The sequence below is a fragment of the Enoplosus armatus genome, chromosome 13 (genome assembly GCF_043641665.1).
Source record: "Enoplosus armatus isolate fEnoArm2 chromosome 13, fEnoArm2.hap1, whole genome shotgun sequence".
Classification (NCBI taxonomy): domain Eukaryota; kingdom Metazoa; phylum Chordata; class Actinopteri; order Centrarchiformes; family Enoplosidae; genus Enoplosus; species Enoplosus armatus.
Window position 1 is genome coordinate 8764549 of NC_092192.1, and position 23085 is coordinate 8787633.

The 23085-nt window shown below is 39.8% G+C and overlaps 2 protein-coding genes across 2 annotated transcripts in view; one reads left to right on the forward strand and one right to left on the reverse strand.

Moving 5' to 3' along the window:
- The first annotated feature begins 5425 nt into the window (after window positions 1-5425).
- On the forward strand, window positions 5426-13282 carry ccni2 (cyclin I family, member 2). The gene is made up of 7 exons (XM_070918095.1): window positions 5426-5479; window positions 6178-6334; window positions 6791-6925; window positions 7663-7737; window positions 7849-7989; window positions 11733-12032; window positions 12944-13282. The coding sequence occupies exons 2-7, from the start codon at window positions 6221-6223 to the stop codon at window positions 13280-13282; spliced, it is 1104 nt and encodes a 367-aa protein (XP_070774196.1). The 5' UTR covers window positions 5426-5479; window positions 6178-6220.
- Window positions 13283-17457: 4175 nt separating this feature from the next.
- septin8a (septin 8a) overlaps window positions 17458-23085 on the reverse strand; it is a 30524-nt gene continuing 24896 nt past the window's right edge. Inside the window, exons 7-10 of the mRNA XM_070918094.1 lie at window positions 20868-21036; window positions 20591-20723; window positions 20193-20362; window positions 17458-18574 (exon numbers count right to left, since the gene is read on the reverse strand). Coding sequence (XP_070774195.1) covers window positions 18571-18574; window positions 20193-20362; window positions 20591-20723; window positions 20868-21036 — 476 coding nt within the window. The 3' untranslated portion in view covers window positions 17458-18570. The remainder of the gene's footprint in view (window positions 18575-20192; window positions 20363-20590; window positions 20724-20867; window positions 21037-23085) is intronic.

The window sequence follows — 23085 nt, forward strand, 5'->3', positions numbered from 1 at the left end:
AAGCAGCATGCTCACAATGACAATGCTAACATGCAGATGTTTAGCAGGTATCATGTTAATCATGTTCACCGTCTTAGTTTAACATGTTAGCATGCTAACATTTCCTGATTAGCACTGAACACAAAGTAAAGCTGAGGCTGATGGGAATGTCATTAGTTCTGCAGGTATTTGGTCATAAACTAAAGACAAGATGGCGTTAGATTAAACATTAAAGTTATCACAATCATCCAGGGGGACATGAATGTGTGTGCCAAATTTCATGCCAATCCATCGACCCTTGAGCCAGACTGCTAGCATGGCTAAAAATACAAAATTGAATTTTTTAAAATATAGATTTGGTACACCAACAGTGTAAAAAGAAAAACTGTAGGATGTGATCTATGAACATGGGATGGACATTTGTCTTCTTCTCTGTGGTTGTCTAGAGGGATCTGGAGCCTGAGTAGTGTAGTCAGTACATTCTGTTCTGTAACAGTGAATTCCTGAAAATCTGAACAGCCCTCTGTGGACTTTTAAGAACGCATGTACGTAAGTATAGCTAAGCCAATGCAGAGGCGACAATGCTCGAGAGGGGCCTCAAAAGATAAAAAGAAAAGAAAAACCATTTCAGTTTGGTCCGACAGGCAGTGATCAAAGTCAGAGATCAGATGTGACTCTAGGAACATAATGTGCTCAGCCGAGTGCACAAAGCTTTCCTGACAGGACAAAGTTGGTTCAGGGTTGACATTGATTTACGGTGTGGTGCTGAGCATTCTTCGGCTACAGGGGTAGAGGGGAGACACAGGGGGTCTGCAGACACATTGTAAATTCTTGTTAAACTGATGAGAGCAGACTGCGCTCAAACCATCACTGAGATATCAAGCTAAACATGTAAAGTCTCCTTTTCTGTTTCACACTTAGGATCCAAGACGGTGAAGCCAGTGTTCCCCCGAGGCTCTGTGAGTGTTTTCATCTCTTGTACAAGCAGTCCGGCTGGGCTCCCTTGTGAATATACTGTAGCACTGTATATGATTATATATGTATTACTTTTGGGTGATTCATGCTTAATGTTTCATCTTTTAAACTTTGCATGTATCTGAAAGGATTTCTCATTACCATTTCATACAATAAGACAATATGTGCTTCTGAAAGTATTTAAGCAGCATGTTATCACTTTGGAAAACAGCCTTTCATGTGAGGAAATATCGAGTTAATCAATCATTTAGTAAGTTAAATGTCAAAAATAAAAGAATTTGAAAAAATAATGTCATCATGTTACCAGGGGCCAAAATGGTGTCTGACAAGGAGCAAAGAAAAGCTCCCAAAGTATTAATTTTACAATGATAAGACAGAAATTTTAAGCTGTGTCCAGCAGGTATTTGATATTTTTATTTAAACAAACTTATAATCTGACCAAAAAAAATGTGCAGAGTGTATAATTCATTTTACAATAAGTCTGGTGGCATTCTACAATTTTATTAATGTCAACAAATCCCGTGAAAAGACCAAAACCAGCAATGTTTTGATCGACTAACAAGTATTGTATGTGTATCCAGTCTTATATAGCTTATTCCTCTGTGCCATAGACCTCCATTGTTGTCCAAAAAGTATTAAAAACACAATTAACCACACTGTCGCTCTGGGTGACATGTTAATTCATTAACCGGAAACATGAGCACTGTAGTTTTGTTTTGTTTTTTGAGTCAATCCCACGTATATCGTCCTGCTGTGAGTAAAATACTCATGAGCGCAATAGTCCCCAACAAATCCACTATTTACACCTGTTGGAGTGACATGTGCTAAAAACTACAGCGTCCAGCTGAGGAAAGGAAGGAAAACTTCAACTTCACTTCTTCAGTGAGAGCGAAAGAGTTTGAGGCCACAGCAGGGCAGGGCGGTTGGAAAGTATTGAGAGATGCCTAACGTGGACTTTTTATGGGATTTGTGACAATAAGAAAAATATAAAATGTCGCCAGCCTTGTCCTTTAATTGACAGGTACTTTTCAGTTATTTAACAAGTTTGTTTGAAAAAAGTTTGTATGCTTTAAAAAATGGTCCAAACCAAAATTTACTCCATATTGGTTGATGTTTTTGTGTGTTTTCCTCTATGCACTGTATAATGCCTTTAGCATATTAATTTTTAGCCTGGCTCCTATGGGAATCAGAATTAGTGCCATGCCTTTTCTCTCAGAAAACTACCCGAAAAACAACCTGACACGAGCGATACAGAGGCTTGTGTTGCTACTGTGTACCAACAGGGAGCAGCTAAACACTCAAAACCATGAAAAGCAACAATTTTCCGCCCCGTCGTATTCCCACTGGTGATTGGAGAGTGATGGAATGTAAACACACACACACACTGCTGTGCAAACACGTGAAGCGTCGGATCAGCAGAATCAGTTAGCAAGCGTGGCATTCTGCGTGATACAGTTCAGACTGCAGGGAATGGAGACGGATGAGGAGAGACAGTGGGACGGGACCGAGTAATGTGTCAGGCTCAAGCCCCAGAATATGTGAGAATAACCATTCGATATAAAAACAACTCACCACTCTCATCTCAAGCAGTCACAGAACAAACAAGATGTGTAAGTCACATCCTGACTTGACACATCACACAACACACTCTGTCAACATGCAGATACGCTGCTCGCCGTGACCGTTGTTCCTTATCAACATTCCAGTCGTGACCTCGGCTCAGACACACTGGTCAGCTGTGTGAGGTGACTGAAGAGTGGAAGGCAAACACTTTCCACCCGCAACTGACGTCTGTTGACTGGTGTTAGGTAAAGTTTGTTGACTGTATATGGACAGAGAAGGTCAGAAGAAGCGTTTCTCAGGCAGCGCAGAAGCAGCAAGGAAACTGTGAGGCACAAATGTGTGTTTTCTCCTTCTGTCGTTATGAGCATCAGTCAGAAACGAAACAATCTTTGTAATATGACTTGTCTGCAATCTGTACACCAAGCTGTCCGATCCCTAAAGGTCAGTCGGTGTAAAGTGGCATGGAGTAATCTACTATTCTCTGCTGACCTCCATCGGGGACAGAGAAACTAGAACAACACTGACAGGACTCTGGCTCAGCTTAATGGCCTGTAATGGGCATAAATGATACATTCATATTTCAACAATAATAATAACGAGACAGCGAGCTAATTAGCGCAAGATTCAACATTAATAATTACTTAAGAGGTTATTATACCACCATGCTAATAGGTTACAGACACACGGCATGCTGTGAGTGTTTGGACAGTGCTCAACTCCAGTACACTGAATTTAAAAAAAAAATGAGGTCTCTCACCCTTCTCTGCATGAATAATGTGCCTAAATGTAGCAGTTTATAAATCTGCATGTGTCATGTAACATTGGGTTCTCGTTACAGTATCCCCATTTGGATTACATTTCTAATAAGGCAAATGGGTTATTTTTGATTGATGGACCCTTGCAATGACTTTGGACCTTAAGTTTTCAAAGATTTATTACACTGTTTGACAGTCAGACTGCTTTGAAGGTAGAGAGACACCCTTTTTTAAAAGTTTCACTTGCACTTGAATCATTCTTATGAGAGACAAGACAAGAGTCTAATCTATCAATAGTACATGTTCATATCAATGTAATGTTTTATAGTACGAGCTGTCCATAAATGTTCTACATAGTGCTGACACCAATCGGCTGAAAAAGTGATTTAATTTCCTGAAAACCTGGTAACAAACCTTGTGATTCTGTGTGAATTCTTGATGTCTTTCTTTATTTACAAATCTAAAGGATCCCAGAATAGTTTATTGATACATTAAATAGTATGTTTGTCAAGCGAAAGCAGGGTTTTTTGGCATTTAGTCATTGCTTGCTTTAAAAAGTCTCATATAATGTATGATGTAAAACAGGAAAAGTGGGTAAAACTGGTTAAGACAGACATTAGTGTGTTTTTGTCCATATATTCATATAACCAAGTGTGCAGCAAACATATTGTGGGGAGAAAAGTGGAAAATAAGCTGCTGTATTAAGCAACTCTGAGTAAGGATTGCAACATTCTCCAGTGTTGCAATCTGAGCTGGCATTTGTTTTGTTATTTTGAAGATGGTGAGTTTGAGTTTGAGGTTTAGTTTCATTACCAGTTGAGATGAATTTAATTTAAATGTGTGACACCTTGACACCCACATACACCTTACTACAGTACAAACTACCAGTTTAGGTCAAGGGCTCTGGTGCTCTGAAATGATCCATGTGAAAATATTACTTTTCTTATCAGTTAAGGCAGGAAAAAAAGAGAATGAAAGCAAAAGAAAAGAAATAGAAAGTGTTTTTGTGTGCTATCCTAATGTGGTCCATGGTATGTTATGTGAGTGTGAGTAGTTACGTTGTGTTGGGGTAGAGCTGAAATGATTAGTTGATCGGCAGAAAACGAATCATCAATTTTGATTATCGATATTATTCATATATATTCATTGGGTGAGTATTTTGTTTAAAGCAAAAAATATTTTATATGATAGTGAACTAAATAGCTTTGGGGTTTGGACTGTTGGTCGAACAAAACAAGATATTTGAAGATGTCATCGTGGGAACGATTAATTAATTGATTGAGAAAATAAACGGTAGACTAATCCATAATGTAAATTAGTTGCAGCCCTGTCATTCTGTTTTAGCTAATTACCACAAATGATTTGCCACGCACTGAACCTGGTGGTCCTGAAGGTCCCTGAGGGTCAGTTACACAGTGATCCAGCCTTGCCTCAGGCCAGCCTCATACAGGTCGAACTGTGCTAGCAATGCTAATGCTAATTCAAATATAAATGTCATAAATGTAAATTTCATCAGTTCTTTTCTTTAATAGACTCTTTCATGGCAGACATTTTCACTCACAAATGGCACTCTGTTAATACCTTCTTTATTAGTCATGTCTATAACAAACACCAGCCTGCATGAGGGAGAAAAATAAACATGTTGCAGCAGAGAAAGAGCCGCTGCTGGACGTGCAGTCTCAGCAGCATTCATTCACATAAAACAGGGGAAACCCAAAGAGGGGGCCGTCACATCTCAGCACCTGCACACACAAATTCTGTGGACGCACAGCAGAAATCTTCCATTTCCAGTGAAAGCCCGACCATTTTGTGAGCGGGGTCCCGTATGTCTGACCCACTAACACATTTCTGCTTAATAGACGGACTGACGTCACGACGGGGCGGAGTCCGGGGCGTTCAAAACACAGCTTGCCCTCAATCCTCCCTGATTTTTTGCTTCCTGCCTTTTTTTGCGCTTATTTGTGCCACTGACCCACTTATTTGAAATAATTCGCGCTTTTATACGTCTTAGTTTATTTCGTCTTTTTATATAATGCGGCTGCTTCCCGTATATTCACTCCAAAACGCGTTTCTTTCCGAGATTGGATCCCTTAACTGCATCCGACTGTTGTTTGTTTGCTTGTTGCTTTCGGTGAATATGGACTAATTGGAAAACCGTATAAATGCACCTGCCGTCGAGGAGATATCCTGCGTTTGAAATCGAAGAGGTAAGACGGGCTTGCGCAAAGAAAAACAACAACAAAGAAAAGAGGAAGACAAATGTTTTTGGCTGCAGCAGTAACTGTGCAAGAGGCTGCAGCAGCTGCAGCCCATTATCCCGCCTGGATCCTCACGCACAGCACATTAAAACAAAGTCACATACCAGTTATTCAAACATCTTGCATTCAAGTGTTGTTGCTCAGTCCTGCGCTGCCTGCCTGCAAAGTCTGAAAAATGGCGATGTTGTTGTTGTTGTTGTTGCACACTGAACGAGCCTATTTCCTGCTGCCTACTTAGCTCTTTCAGCTTTCAGAGAGCTGTTTACTAACTGGCGCCTAAAACTGAAAACTGAAAAAAACAGACAGTAGAACTTGTTCAAACCAGTCCAGAATTTAAGAATTAAACTTTGTTGTTTTGGGGCTAAATCTGTTTTAGACTCCTGAACTTTGATGTTTTATTAAACCCTTTGTTTTGTCACACCTCATCATTTTTATTTACCTCACATACAGGGTACCAGACGCCACAGTGTTGAATAGATGTTTGTTATTGTTTGACCTCTGAGTGAATCCAAGGGACCCTTAGTTTATAAGGGTGTGTGCACAGCTTAATAGATGACTTAAGGGCAGTTTTATTTAGTGAAGGCCAGCCTGTTCCCATTGTAATCTCTTATCTCTTGCCTCCTCCTCCTCCTCTCCCTCTCCGTCAGGTGTGTGTGCCCTGGGTGCAGCCTGGCCTGTGCTGTGGTGGTGATGAAGAACCCAGGAGCTGTGGAGAGCCGTCGGCTGGTCGTCCTGCTGGAGGCCGCCCTGGTGAGGGAGGCTCGCCTCTGGAAGGTGCCTGTCTTCAAGAATGGATGTATCCAGGTGAGACAAGTTGTCTGTGCACATATCATTAAACACCGACACTTTCAGATGTAGGTATACGAACTCTGACACATACACACAAGATTTGTATTGGCCACCAATAAAATGTATTGCCGGACAGCTAGAACAGAAGATTGGGATAAAGCTGCTTTTATGTGACAGGGAGCAACAAGAGTTATGGGAAACTTCTTCATTTTGAGAAACTAACAATTCCACATGTGCAATAAAGAGGCGGGCTGTGGTCTTATTTGTTTATGGAAATGATATCAGCTCTCTTACAGCTCATAAAAGGTCACTTAGTGTCATGGAAATGGATATTTAAAAATAAAGAGGATAAAATCTATTGTTAAAGGCCCTTTTGACTAATCCAAAACGCAGTTAAGCGTTTGGTTTTCAAAACGCACGATGTCTAATCTTTCATTCATTAACCAATGGTTGTTTCCTTTGACCACTCAGGGCGCTGACATCTCTTCATCCCAACACCAAGAAATGATCCTTTGGCTCGGAGAGATGAACAGGCTGTTTCAGTTCTGTCCTGAGACCTTTGCGCTGGGAGTCTGTGTCCTCAACCGTCTGCTGTCCACTGTCAAGGTAGATGGCTGCAACGTATGATAATGGTTTCCGACCTTTTGTCCAGTATCTAAAATTAACTCTTTCAGAATAAATGGAAATGACTTAAATCCCGCGCAGTACAATAAAGGACAACATCTTATTCTTTTTCTTCGGTCCATTGACCCCTAGGTTAATGGTCCAAGTCTGTATTCAATGAAAGCAATACATTTAATCTGCATTTGACATCAGATTGTACTATGAATAGGGCTGCGCAGTGAATCGTGAATAATTACATCTTTACTTTGGTCCATTTACTTGCAGATGTAACCATATAAAGTGTACTGAACCTCTTTTTAAAATCTCCTTTTCATAATGTGCTCTCTGACCTTTGAATGCCATCGATGAGCAGCTTACATTTCTTTACCGTTTCTGATGATCATACATTTTTCTTAAGCGCTGATGGGTATGAAGTGAGCTACTAGTTTGTTCTTTGCTGCAGGGAGAAAGAGATGATGGTGAGACAGATCTGTCTACTCAGTGTGACCTAAAAGAACACAAGTATAATTGTCCTATTAAACCCCATTAAAGGACCCGTATCCCTCATCGACACTAGAAGCAATCGTTGCTTTGAGATGTCAACCGAAATGTGCGAATTTCCCAAATTCACTCAGTTGTAGTCAGAATCTGTTAAAGCAGTGAAAAAGCATCTGATGTTTGTTTTCATGCTCATAGATCTTTCTGGTTCTTAAGAACTAAATTAAGTCTTCTTTTTTTAGGCCCAACCAAAATACCTGAAGTGCATCGCTTTTACCTCACTGATCCTGGCTGCCAAAATCAATGAGGAAGATGAGGTGAGATCTTCATTATGGATGAAAATAACATTTAAAAAAAACACCCACATCAGTGCTACTTCAAAACAATACGTTTATTTGCTTCCCTTTTGTTGGTGTCTGTTTAAACAGGTAATAGGCTGCGTTAAAGACCTGGTTGTGCAGAGCGGGTGCAGCTTTTCAACAGCGGAGATTCTTCGCATGGAGAGGATCATTCTAGACAAGCTGCACTGGGACTTGTACACCGCAACACCAGTCGACTTCATTCACATAGTAAGTCAGAATGTAGCAGATTGACAGGCAGACATAACTGGTTTTTTTTGTTTGGTTTTTTTAACTGGACCTGAGCTGCCAGAGCATCTCAGAGTGAGCTGGTTGGACTTTGAAATGCTTTGTGAATTCAGGTCCTGGTCTTTGCCAAAAAACACAGCAGAACAAAAGCACACATTAAACCGCCATGCTTGCATCACGTTGGCCTCACGCCGCCAGCCCCCACAGTAAAGAATTGGTCCTGGTAGAGATTGTGCATTTGTTTGATTTGACTCATTGTGCCTATTATTATTATTATTATTATTATTATTATTATTATTATTATTATTATTATTACTATTATTATTATTACTATTATTATTATTAGGAGTGTGTCCTTCCCTTTTTAATAATCACTGTAGCCAAGAAAATAAAATCATGCCTCTCTCTAATGCAAATCATAAAATCAAAGAGTCTGATAAGATTGTTAGATTTAGTTTTCCAATACATCAGAATAAAATTGACTAAATATTGGTTGATATAATAATAATAATGATAATAATATATGATAAATAATAAGATATATAATAATAATATAATGCTACCTGACCTCAGCTATGATAAAACAGTCTGCTAAACCTGAAAAGACATTTTATTGTCTTTACTCAAACCTGTAACCTAACAGATTAAATAAACTGCACTCCTTTAAGTAACTAAAGATCACTGCTTTAGTGTCTTATCATCATTTAAATGCTTTGTAAAGGTCTATTTCAACTCTATTTTAAAGATTCTCATTGTCAGCTATCTGCAGCTTCAGTGCCAAAGTGACGATACTGGACTTGAAAACCACATATTGGACAAACCCAAGTCACAGTATAACCCAGGCCAATTACACCAACTGCGTGTATGTGGACAAAAAGCAATAAAGACGCGTTTCAGCACAATGTCAGAATAGAGCCGTATGAGATTTCCCGAACCACGTAAGACTGCATTTGCAAACTTCCAGCAAAATAACAGGCATGTTGCATATCAGGCCAAGGCACTTCTGACTAACTCTTACCCACAGCCGTACAGTGGATACCCAAACCCTCCACAAACGGACGATTTGGGTCGTTGCCGTATCTATAACATGCTGTGAACTGTCTCTAATGTCAAAGCAAGGTCTGTCCTTGTAAAAAATCCCATGCTGTGCAGTTTATGGCACAATATTGTTTCGTAGCTCGGACCTGTTCACAGCAGTTTAATTGTTGAACCCTCACTAATCATTGCCTAAAGCCTTGACCACTGACTGAACTGTCAACAAACACACATAACATCATTTAGGTCCCTTCATGCTTGTTGGGCTGTATTCATAACGCTTTTAACAAGAAGTCCTCCAGGATGTAATGAAGGTCAGTAACTATGCCGAAAAGCAACAGTTTGAGCAGGTATGGATGGGCTTCACATAGGGCTGGGTGATATTCAACATCTATATATATCACGATACGGCAAATGTACGCAAAATCAGTTTATTGCATTGAACATCTATTTAATCATTTACTACTTTTTTAAATTTGCTACAGATATCCGTGTTTCTCAGACGATGCAGCCAAATCCTGATCCGCAGGTTCACATCTCTGGTTTTTGGTGAATAAAAGTTTTAGTGAATCTCAATAACTGTATGTTGGATTCCCATGACATTTGATACACACATTCATGTCCCCCTCAGGATGAATTAAGATCACTTTGGTGACCCCCTTAACTTTCCATATAATGGGCTATAAATAGCATGGCTGTAGACTCTAAGACTTAACTACAGTTTGCTTGGAATCATTCATTTGGACAGAATTATTATTATTTATACAAACAGTAATTTGGCTGAAAACTACATCTAACTGTGAATGAGGAGGCAAAACAGGTCAGCAGTTGGCTGCTTTATGAATACAGCCCGCCATTCTCTTGAATGGTTTACACATCGTATTGATCCACACTGTTCAAAGGATTTCCACTGAGACGACTTACTCAGTTTGAGATACCTCAATTCCTGACACACATCTTCTGACAATGATTCTTAGAAGATATTGATTTTCTTGCTCAAGAAAAATACCCCCCAGTTGATTTGTGAAGTCTTGTCATGCGTTCTGCGAGTCCATACTCAGGACAACCTACATTCCCCCAACGAATAAACAACGTTAGATTTGTTTGCGATATTGAAATTGGTGGAGGACTGATACATTTTCTTAAAGCAACAAACCATAAACTGTCACCAAAAAGCAGCTTGGTGCATTTGGACTGAATTGGACTGATTCAGTGTTTTTTTGTTTGTTTGTTTTTTCTGCCAGACTAAAATGGCACCTTCCTCTGTTGTAGTTTGTGGACCTGACTGATATTGGTGTCGTCAGGTTTACAGTGTGTGGAGAATCTATGACTGTCTTAGCACTTCACTTTAGGTATTACAAAAATCCAAGACTTTTAAAATAAAGAGACATAATGTATTAATAAAACCTATAATAAAATAAAGACATTTTCTCTTTTTTATTCTATTCAAATAAATACTTTTTAACTATACTGTAAGTATCTCACAATTACATTCCCCCTGCCCTGAAGAAATTCCTCTGCATTCCCTTTCCTAAATAAAGTGTTATTCTCCATTGTCTATAAAACAGCAATCAATAAAATCTATCAATAATTTGTCCACCATGACACTTTGATATGATTAAATAAGAGGATTTACAGAGATTCCTTGTCATTACCTCTCAATACGCTTCAACATCCAAGTGAAACTATTTTGTAAGGCAGAGTCAGCTATGTGATGCTCAAATCCTTCCCCATCCGAGACCGTATCAGGACCGTCAAATATCAACGCACCATTTTCTACAGTTTGCTACATTACCCTGAAATCCTTACGTTTCCAAAATGGAGTACGAAGAAGAAGGAAAACTTGAGGAAGAGGAAGGGACTTTAGAAAGTTTTAAGAAGTCAAGGGCTGACCTGCTTCAGGGATTACTTTGTGACTTTCGCACCACATTGCTGAATCTACCTCCAAGTAAATTCCACTTTCTTTAAAACACATGGCTTATTTTTGCTACAGAGTAAGAGACAAACTAAAGCAACATGAATGAAAGACCAACAAACACTAGAAGAATGCCTCAATATTTCAAAATCTAGTCTGTGATGTTCTTCACCAGCCACTTGTCATGTGGCGGGAAATCACTTTTTAAACCAAAGATGGTGCGAGCTAGCTAGCTAACAAACTGTCAGCAGATGTTTTCTAATCACTTCTCCATCTAAAATTCAAAGTGTCCATTTTAACATTGAGCCCCCCACCCAGGTTGTGAGTTATAGTTCCTGCCTACAAATGGGAACACAGAAGAGCACTGCACGTACGATACAATACGAACTAGGTTACTATGATTCCTCAGGCAAACGGGGGGGTCTTCATTAGTAAAACCTGATAGTGAGATTCTCTACCTGTTGTTCAAAGTGTGCACAGAGCGTCAGGTTTACAGTAGCTAAATGCAGCAATGAACACTTGAGAAGAGTAGAGAACCACAGACTGCAAAGTGACAGGGTCCTGGGTGGATGAGAATGAAGGGATGAATGATGTGTTGACCTTTTGTCAGATATGCATGGTAGGACGTTGGTATATTTGATGTTCATGAGTTATGAAGTAGTAGAGGTAAGGGCTGAGGGATGGATGGATGGATGGACAATGAGACAACAATGACATCATTATGTTAACGTTTTGGTCTCGTTCCTCTTAATTTCTCTGTTCATCTCGGGTCCAGTTCCACGCCCTGCTCGTCTCCGGCCACCCTCACCTCATTCCGTCCATCGGGCTCGGCTCCGGCGTCGACTCGGACTCGGCAACAGACCCCGGTTTGCTTCCCGCCGGGCCAGGGCATCAGAAGAGGCCTCCGGGCTTCCAGGCGGCGTTGTGGACCAGGCAAGTGCAGCACTGTATGGCCTGCCACCAGCTTTGGCAGTTCAAGGGCTCCACGTTGGCCTTGGCCATCATCACTTTGGAGCTGGAGGCGCTCACGCCCGACTGGTTCTCTGTCTTCACCGACCTGCTGAAGAAAGCACAAGTAAGAGAAATGCACAGGCCTGCGAGGAAGGCTTTTTCTCTATGATTATAGTCCAGTATGGGGGAATCTAGATATATGTTGGGAAGATATGTTTGAGGTAATTTAGAAAACATTATATAGTTTGTCCACCAGAGAGCACAGACAGTTGATAAATATCAACTGTAAAATGTCCCACTCACATATTTTGTTCACAATTTTTTAATCATCAAATTTATGTAATTCAAAAGACAAATATTTTCTACATTTCTTTTTTTTTTAACTTTCAAATTAAGATTTTGGCATTTTCTATTTGTGGAAGTAATACACATATTTATGATTTAATCATATATCACTGTGCCTCCAATCACCAGAATGATTTATGTATAAGCTGGAAAGGATGAATTTGACCTCCAATAAACTAGGGATTTTTAAAAAATTTTGTAAGCTTGCAGTCCTTGTTTTTATCTTTAGGAGGTCCCATGCTATTTTTTCAAAACCCCTGATTATTTTTCCTCCCTCTCCTTTTTTTCTTCATGCTTTGGATGAAGGCACATATTGGCACATTCAGGTCCACAAATGATGCTCTGTACTGCCCAAAACTGACACACATCTTTGGTTAAAGCAGTCATCCGGGTGCTTCTACAGGTCCAACACTGTCAGAATAATGATCACAGGATATTGTACAACTTAGTGCACAAACCGGCACTTCTCAGGAAAGTACACTCTTGTCTTCAGGTCAATGAAGGCTTTGAAAATGCTGATTTTCAGTTGAGAAATGTCATAAAATATAGAAAACAGACCACAATGTTGATCATCTCAGAAATAATTCTTTGATCATTCCTTCTGAAAGGTAAACTGTGGTTGGATCTAGTTCCAGCTTGGAGCATCTGACGTTGTAACAAACACCCATTTTGATGTCTTTGCTCTCCCAGGTTGATAGTGGCGAGTTCATCCACTGCAAAGAGATGGTGGACGAGTACCTAAGAAGCCTGGAGTTCTCCCTGCCGGCCAACGCTGTCTACATCTTCGACAGCGCCCAGATCCAAGGCGAGGAGCGAGCCTGGAGCCCCACGCAGCTCCACAGGCAGGCCAGGGGGGGGCGTTGCAGCGGAGATCAGGGGGACTCGGATGAGTATTACGACGGTTTTAGGTGTTTGTATAACGAGGATATGACTCCCAGGGCGGGGGAGGGAAACAATATCGAGGGTTTGTTTGATTCCCAGCAGAAAAACGTCTCGCCCTGCCCACCACTGCACCCCGCTGTCAACTAGTCGGACATTTATTAACACCATCCATCTCTTACAAGTGCACAGTGCTTCACGGGGCGCTGAAGACTTGAATCCAGATGTCACTCACCTGCCGTAACATTTAGGGGTTTAAAAGATTCAAGAAACGGCAGAAACCTGTTCTCTAAGGCCTGCCTGAGGTCAGATTTAGATATTCTTTTAGTCTCTTCTGTGCACTTGTCCACACCCAAATGTGAATCTGGAGGTGTGTATGGATCAGAGTTGACCTCTTATTCTGATACCATAACTTGTTCTCTGTGTTGACAGCCGGGTAGTTGAGGAGAAAATGTGCAGAATCATTGAGCCTGACTGAATTTGAGATTTGAATGTTTCTCCTTGGTGCAGAGTTAACGGTCCATATAAGTTCTCTATTATTATTATTATTATTATTGGCATATTTTTTTTTCTACTTTTTAACCTACCTGTCCTTTCAATCCACTGCAAATTGTTTTGTTTAACTAGTTGGAAGTGAAGGATAAGAATTAGGCAGTTGTGTGTGTTTTTTATGTGTGGTTGAGGCCAAGAATGGCTTTTTTTTATGTTGAGAGTTGATCCTGAGTTTGTTTGTTTGTTTGTGAGGTATCTTGGTGCTCAGGTTCCCCGCAGAGCCACATAGCACTTTGAGATAAAGACTAGCTTTTTTTAAATGCAAATAATTATATTTTTTCACAACCTTTATTATTTTAATCTCTTACTTACTTGTACTAAACATTTCTGTGACATGTTAAATGTTTTATTTAACAGTTATTTACAGAAGCACGATTTTACAAAGAGAGCTTTAATTTCATGACTAAATGCTGCAAATGTTTTTATTTCATCAATGCTTCTGCCTGTGTTTCGTTTTATGCAACTGATACATATCAAACAAGAGAGCACCTTTGGGAGATTAGTTCAACACTAAAGCAGAATGACAAAAAAAAAATGGTTGTTTTGACATCATGAGATTACCTGACTAGTGATCCAGAATCAATGTTCTCATTTAATCAATAATCATACCCTGAATATTGTCACATTATTGATATTGAAGTATTTGGATAAAAGTATCCTGTTTTATTTTGTGAATACCACCTAGTTCTGTAAGATCTATTCATCACGACGCTGAAATGGTGACAAAATATTATGTTTCATTTTAACCTGTATTTAATGTTGGCTGATACATGTACACGCAGTGTGTCCAGAGGGACTTTACCTCCGCTGCCAAACAGTTGAAGCCTACAGACATTGAACAGACTAGGGCTGATCTTCCTTCTTTGATTAGGCTGCTGAAATTAGTTCTCTGTGTTCAGAGGGAAACCAGCAATGTGATCTTTAATGTGAACTAGTTACTGTCTTGTTTTCTCAACTGTAAAGTCTGTTTCAATTCATCCAGACCAGCTGGGTGCAACATCGGTGACCAATGTAAAGGTTTTTATTTTTCTCATATTCCTTCATTTACTGAGGCAGCTATATCTTATTCTCTGGTCAACCACAGAAATAAAGCTATGACTTCAAAAGTCTAAAGTGTCGTTTTCTGGTTTGTCAATTTCAGGTTGGAGCTTTCCGCGTTTAGTCCTGCGTCAGATGGAGAAAATATAAAGTTCAACACATGTTCTCAGAGTCTAGAGACAAAAAGCCCTTCAAATTACTGAAGTCCATATTTTTCTTTGCGTGTGTTCCTATAAATATACAATTATACTGACATAATTTGGGTCTCACCATAAATCATATGCAGTACTAATAGGTTGCATTCAGCACACTGTAACAAATGCACAAAGTCCCTACTCAGCCACTGTCCACCCACACACTGTTGCATCTCTTACAGTGGGACTAATTGCCCCGTTATCATTCTTAATGAGTACACAGTTTAATTCCAGCACAGCTCCACCCGACTAGAGGGCTGCGTCCGAAATCACTCCCTTGTTCACTCATTCACTATTCTTTATATGATATACTGTCAATAGATGACGTAATAGTGAGCAGTAAATTAAGATTTCAGATGCCATGGACACTTGGCTTTTTTCGTTCCAATGAGGAGTTTTTGAGGGCGCCATACATTTATTACATACATACATTTAGACACAAAAAATTCAGAGACTGAAATCAGCCAGGGTAATTGAAAACACCTGTATGGGTGTGAGGGCCTTAACAGTTTAACTGTGGAAGCCCATTAACACCAGGAAAAAAAATACATAAAGCTAAAAAAGTTGAAATTATTGAAATATGAAGTTCAAATTTGGAGTTTCTAAATCACACTTAGGAACTTAATTGATTTTGCTCATCAAAGTCTGTTTACAAGTGTTGGGGAGTACTACAGCTCCATCTCTGACTGAACTGTCAGCAGACGTTTGGCATCATGGGTAATGTAGTAATGTTGAGAGGGTCCATCAAGTGCAAAGCTATATCAATGGAGTACTCTAAATGTCAGAATTATGACTACAGTTAGATGACTATGATTATAAATTTGATTATGACTTTCTGTGTCAAACATTTGGCAATCCCTCATGGGATTACTCGACACTGCCACACATCAACCTTCAAAAATATAACATTCACGAAATTAAATGAAAAAGAGCAATTATAACAATATACTTCTATGAGTCAAACTTTTTATTTTGACTACAATTATAATTTTGACTTAAAAAATCCAAAATTTGACTCATTAAGTTAATTTTCTAAATTGATATACCACACTAATGTGACATTATTGGAGTGTAAATCAAAATTAAGATATTGTCTTCCAGTTTTTATTTGGTAAATCAAAGGTTTGATTTATAATTTTGACTCACCATACTTTGTTTTCATCATTCCTAACACTTCATTTTTTTGCTGGCGGTAATGAGCTTCCATAATTAACAGACTCCAGCATCTAGTCAGCAGTCTGATGGGTGAAGTTTGCCCCCATATGACTTTAGTGTACTTGTTAATAACTTACCTAACAACATCTCAGCCTTCATCGTGTAATTTCCTAATTCCTCTTGTAAACCTCTCAAAACAGCTTTATACCTCATGCCTACAAGATGTGTACCACCACGTTGTCCTGTATGTACAGTATGCAGAACAGACTGTCAGAGAGCCATTATCACAGAGCTTTGTTCGCAGAGTGTGTTGCTGTACTAAAGGATAGAGAGAACAGAGAGCTCTGAACAGATTGTGCTGCTGGATGAGATCCAGTGAGCCCTGCAGGTGGCGGACAGAATAATAATAGTGCTGGCAGAGTCTTCACAGTAAACAAAACCATTACTGTGGGACGATCTCAGTACTGTGCCGTGACTTCCTCTGTCTGCCATTAAATATACATAAGACGAGAAATGAAAATAAGTATAGAAACTAAACTAAACTTTTGAAGACCTTGGGCTCTCCGAAACTGTCTGAGAAAATAATTGGCAAATGAATTCATGTTGAGAATAATCGTTAGTTGCAGGCCTAATAGATAATATTCTAAATTCACGTTGATCCAATCAAAGCAAAAAAAGGCAAGTATGAAGATACTTCACTTTTTAGAGATAATACATTATTTTAAGGGACTTTACATGTCCATAGTCTATTTAACATGCCACATATCAATGTAAAAATTATCTGAATGTTGATCATTGATTACTAATAGTCAAATGAGCAGGCATTACAAAATTAGCTAGTCCTTGGCTGGAAAATCCTAACCCAACCTACATTATGGCATCTGATACTGACTATTTGACCAGTGTTTTCATACCAGAGTAAGTATGCTGAAAAGGAGTTGAAGTGAGGAAGCGGTTATTGAGTGCTGAAATGCAGCGATGTGGTTTTTAACAGCCAACACACACACACACACACAGCCTTTAGTAAACACACACTGTAAAGTGTCATCTTGCACGCAGGCACACACACAGACACCCAGCTGAGGTCAGCAGCACGGTGGTGAAAGCAGGGAGGAGTGTGTGCAGACTTTTCAGTTCTGTTGGGGATCATGAAACAGGAAACACTGCCTCTCAAGCTGACAGCTGTTCGGGTTACAGTTGAGGCCAACAGCCTCTGCGCGTGTGTGTGTGTGTGTGTGTGTGTGTGTGTGTGTGTGTGTGTGTGTGTGTGTGTGTGTGTGTGTGTGTGTGTGTGTAATAAGTGTCTTCACCTGCCTGTGTTTCGCTTTCATCTCCGTCCCTGATGAATGTAGTCAAACAACATCATGGCAGAGAGACACATCAAAGTTGGGAGGGGGGGGGGGGGGTTGCATTTATTTCCAACGACAGACAGTAAATACAGCTGCTCTCTTCTACAGCGAGCTGAGGCTTGTATGTTTTCCTGAATCCTCTGTGTTTGTATACATATATATATATATATATATATATATATATATACTGGCTTCTTGTTTGTGTGTGTCCACTGTCACAACACTCATCAAGGCAATCACTCATGGTTTACAATAAAGTTACATTACTTATAGACAATGTACATCGTCATATGTGCTTCTTACAATAATATCATATTCAAAAACTATTACATTTTGCATATTAAGCTGGGTAAGCTCTAGAAAATATTCACATACATTTATTGAGTTAATATGAAAACAGCACCAGAATATTGCATACGTTTTTATTAAGACTTAAGAATAAGTTTTAGGTCGTCAGTACCTTTGTATATGCAGTGATATATACAGTATACAGGTACTCAGTTTTATTGCTTGACATAATGCTATTTAAATGTATTATTTGGGCTCATTTGATACAGGGATTTATTCTACAGTGAAATGTACTTAATCTAAATTGTCATGATTACAAAAAGGTTAACAGACACACCACACCTGGACAACATTTCCAACCGCTCAGGTATTTTAAAAAAGCGCACCCTACATTTCTTTTTAAATACATATTGAAGTGTTTCAAATGACTTGCCCACTGTGTTACACTGTAGTACTAAAAGGTTTGAACCTCTTGTTTCTTTGTGAATAGTTGATGGCAAAACACAAAAAGGCAAAACACAAAAAGAAAATCTTCAAATCATATATATATATATAAAAAGTGGCCCAAAAAAATTAAAATAAAACATAGAATGAAAGATCCTGAATAAATGAGATGGCCATTGTTGGCAAATGAACTTTTTTTTCCCTCATCATCTCTCACCATCTTTCACTCTCTCCCCTGTGGCTTCATCATCATCATCATCATCATCATCCTCAGTGTCTTTGGTCCATGTGCACAATGTCAAGATGGAATGTCAAAACAAAAACAAACAAACAAACAAAATGAACAGGTGTTGTCGTTGCTATGGTGATGGAGGACAAATCCATGGTCGTGTGTGGAAGGGTATACTGCGCCCATAAATTAACTGAAAAACAATGAAAAAACAATAAACAAAATAAATTGGATGAATAAACAACTACTTTATGGAAATAAGAAATGATTGATAAAGATTTTAAGTCTACAGATGACTAGTAAAGTAGCCTTGAAGCAAAGAGGTGTGCAGTTAAAATGTTAGTGAATAGAAACCAATAGTGTGAGCCGTCACAACTACATTCAATATGGTGGAGTTATTGTGTCAGCTGGGGGAGCTCTACATTTTCCTTTTCACTCACATCACTCCTGCAAAGTTTAAGACTTGAAAGAATAAATTAATCACATAAAAAGCAAACTAAGGATCTGTGTAATCTCCTTTACAAAACCACAAAATGGAAGATGAGTCTCCTACAGTGGCACTAACAGCAAAGTGTGTGAGCAGCCACAAGATGGAGCCAGATGTCTTCACATCAATTCTCAGACTTCAAGCCTCAGAGGGCATGACTCGGACTACATTAACTACAAGTCCTGTACAGTTCACGTCACTGCAGACCATTGTCCAAAGCTCAGCATATGTTTTCAGATAATTTCCAACCTCCCAGACGAGAGATGGCTGCAGAAAAATACTGCATACACCCACATGTGACTGTTTTACAATATGCTGTGATTTTGGAGCCTTGCTGCCACAACAGCATTAATATTGATAACTGACATTGGGTGATAAGCCAATCAAGTTCTTGCACACCAAACATTTATTTATGGAGCTCAGGTGTGATAAACAGGTCTGTCCACATACTTTTGGCCACATAGTGTACATTGTTGGAAAATCAAAACCAGAACAAGCTGAAGGTTGCTTGAATGCACTCTTGAGGGAGACGTTTTTTTAAAACGACTTTAAATTGCGACACCACACATTAAAAACTGTTTATTTGAGAAAATAAATGTGACAAGATGTTCACTGCGATGGGTTACTGAATAATGGCTCTGCTACACATCTGCATGTGTCATGCAGAAATGAACTGGAGGGTAAAAATAAAACTTATGCTTTGGAAAATGGTCTGCAGCACAGTGAAAATATACATGATGTGTAGTTGATGACATAAAACATAAAATGCCTTTATTGTAGTTATACCTGTGTACCATCAGCATACCCGTATCGAAAATCAGTTACGCCCTGTGTGCGCTATATTCTGCATCACCTATTTATGAGCCAAGCTCTCGATTGCCTAAGCGAGTGCGCTCTCATGCTCCTCCCTGAATATCCTGAATAATTAGAGCGAGGCAAAAGGAAAGAGTGAAAGGACAGGAAATGTTAAGCCTGGGCAGGACAAAAAGGGGAGGAAGTTTCCTTAACACATGCCAGGGCTTTATAATAGCTGAAATGCTTGTGTATCGGAGATAGGCCGGACAACTACACATTCAGTTAAAAGGCTCATTGATGTGACAGTTTGTCACAGGACTTAGGAGAATGCAAACCTCCTGCTGAAAGACTTGTAACAGGGGTTAGAGAGCAAAAATAGAAGGGACACAATTTCAGGATTTAAGGCACAGACTGAAAAGACAGCAGGATTAGTTAAAGAAAGGAGCGGGTTTGGAAAAAGCAGCTTCCTGCTACGTGGAGAGAAGAATGAGGCGAGTGAGTGAGTGATAGAAAGGAGGGATCGGCTTACTTTTTCTTGTCCTTGTCTTTCTTGAGGGGCTGAGATAAGGAGAGCGTCTCGGCTGCCACCTTCTTCCTGTTGAAGGCGTTCATCTCCTCCTCCAGGTCTCTCCGCTTCTCCTCCACCTTCCTCTTCTCCTCCTGGTGCATCCTCTTCAGCTGCTCGAACTTGTCGTGCAGCTGAGAGGGAGGAGACGAGGGCGGTGATGGACGGACAAGGACGGGGACGACAGGAGGAGGACGGACGAGAGACAAGAGATTTGTGGACAGGTAAAGAAAAGATGAAAGAAGTTAGAAAAGGAACACAAACGCCCTTTCTGAATTTCAACACTGCACAATATTTCTTTTCAGTGACCATTTCAATTCAAATACACTGTATCTACAACCATAGCTTCACTTGAGACTGACCTCTCTCTCCTTTTCTTTCAGTTCTGCTTCCGTCTCTTTTACTTTGTTGACAAACATTTGTCGCATCTCTTCCTCTTTACGCTGCAGGTCCCCCAAGAACTCTTTCCTCTTGGCCTCGTATGTCTCTTGAAGACTGGAGAGAAGAAAAGACAGGACAGAGAGAAAATAGATTAGGTACCATCTCTAAACAACAGAGACTCTCCCTGCTGTTGACACTTGAGTATCTCTGTGGTTTTGGATTCTGGGTATGTTTTCACTCTCCATGCACTCTCTCTACCTGAATGGCTGGCTGTCAGGATCTGTATCTTTGAAGCCCATCTCCTCCAGTTTACAGCGTCGGTACAGCTCGTAGTGGCGGGCGTGGGTCTGCTCCCTCAGATCCTCCATGTTGACCCTGATCAGCATCTCTCTGAGCTTTACAAAGTCGCAGTGACTCTCGTTCTCCACTAAAGAGAAAAACACACGCCAGAATTAGGACTTTACTTTAGCAGTTCCACTTCAGGTGATCATCTTAGTGATTTCCAATACATGATAAACTTGAGCTGAAAATTTTTGGTTGTGTTGATGAGCCAGCGTCGGAGCTACAAATGTGCAGTCATGTCTTGTTTCAAGTTCTGAGTCTTTGCTTCTTGCCTTCATTCTGTGCCTGGCTGTCTTTTTCACTGCTTCCAAATTATTTTAACACCCCATCTGTCACCCTGTTGCCCTCCCTTCCTCTCCATTCCTCTCTCAAAAGCTGGAAACCATACCACATCTCTACAGGAATGTGAAGTAGTCAAAATACACTGGATATATCACATTTAGCATCCAAATTAAACCAAATCCATCACATTTTGCCAACAAACAGGAATTGATACATTGGAGATATTCTGCACTTTTTGTGTCATTTTTTTTACTGGAGCATCATTAACAACTTCACTTTAGTTTCATGTCTGAGTGACTCTCACAGTTAAATTAATTCATGGTGGGGAAAGGGCAGGAAGCGTTTCCTGCCTGACAGACTGACAGCAAAAGGGGGGGGGGCCCTGGGCGTCATTTCCATTCTGATGAAGCCTTTTTACTCATAGGTCACCGCATTTACTCCATCGCAACAATACGGGACGTTCTGGAAATTAAAATGTTGATTTTGTTTTTGTTCTGTTAGAGGCCAGAACAAAAGTTGACCTGGGAGGAGCAATAGGTACGGGTGCCTGAATATGGACTGAACCCATTCGCATTGTGAATCAACCTCTGGTCTTTGAGAATGTAGTCTGGATAAAACAAGTAGGAAATCAATCAAATATCTTTTTTTTTTGTTTTTTTTAATACCACACAGAATGGAAGTAAATACCCAGTTCACGATCATACTGGCCAAAGTATAACAGTATGTTGGAAAACCAGTAAGTACAGTAAGGCCTAGAATTATTTATTGCTATATTACTTTTTTTTTCTTAATGTGATACAATAAAACGGACATGTGTAGTCAGAGGAAAACTAACATTCCTATCTCAGGAATTTAATGTGATCAACCTGTTAGCAAATCTCAGAAAGATGCTATAAAGAGCTTTTCCTCACAGCTGGTGTGTGTGTGGTGGCCGACGGCATGTGCAGAGTGAAGGCACGTGGCCTTTCAGAGGCTGGAGCGTAAATCCAGAGGTAGCAGTGGTAGAGAATGGCATGTACGTCATGTTTAAATACCACCACACGCTGTGAGCTCTGAGGATATAAAGACAGCAATGATGATATTGAAAAAGCCCAATTAGCATGATGGAAAATGCTGGGAAAGCAGCCTGCAGTGCATGATAGCAAACCACAATGTAGCATTAAAAAAATGCAATATAACACAGTTAAAGTGCCTGAACATACAACAAGACCTTCATTAAACTAGGACAAAAAGGCAAGCGAATAACCACTAACTCACCCTCGTTTACTTTAATGCTTTTGGACCCAAAATAAACTTTAAGACGATGTGAAAAAGTAGCGGTGATGCAGCTGTCTGAATCACTCACTCTTATTTTTACTCAAATTTGTTGGTTGACCACACATCATTAGTGGGAATATACAAGTTAAAAACAGAAATGAGCTGTTCTCTGGGGCTGCATCCAGGCTACTGAAATTGCCTGTTCATTTGGCATCTAGTAGTCGTTTCTGTACTGGCCCCCCACTGAGGGCTGAATGAGGGCCAGTCCTCTGACTGACTGCAGCACTGAGCCCTCAAGATATCCGAGCACAGAGCTCTGCAGATACACGCACCAGCACGAGAACAGAAACATTCAAATAGAGGAGAATGAAGGAGAACAGAGGAATGGTTGTAAATAAATCTGCAGTAATCAGAGATGAATGGAAATAGACAAATGTGTAAAATGAAAATACACGAAAACACTATGTTGCAGACACACTGCAACACATCAAAAATAAAAATGATCCATGTGTCTCAGGCTGATCATCTGCTACTGAGTTTTTGGTAAGATTTTAGCATGTTTTGAGTGGTAGACAAAGACCCTTATCTATATGAT

Excerpts from the sequence above, each read along its gene's own strand:
- ccni2 (XM_070918095.1), top strand. The coding sequence starts at position 6,221 with ATGAAGAACCCAGGAGCTGTGGAGAGCCGTCGGCTGGTCGTCCTGCTG. Across the intron at positions 7,738-7,848 it reads AAATCAATGAGGAAGATGAG|GTAATAGGCTGCGTTAAAGA; the intron begins GTGAGATCTTCA and ends CTGTTTAAACAG. Across the intron at positions 7,990-11,732 it reads CAGTCGACTTCATTCACATA|TTCCACGCCCTGCTCGTCTC; the intron begins GTAAGTCAGAAT and ends TCTCGGGTCCAG.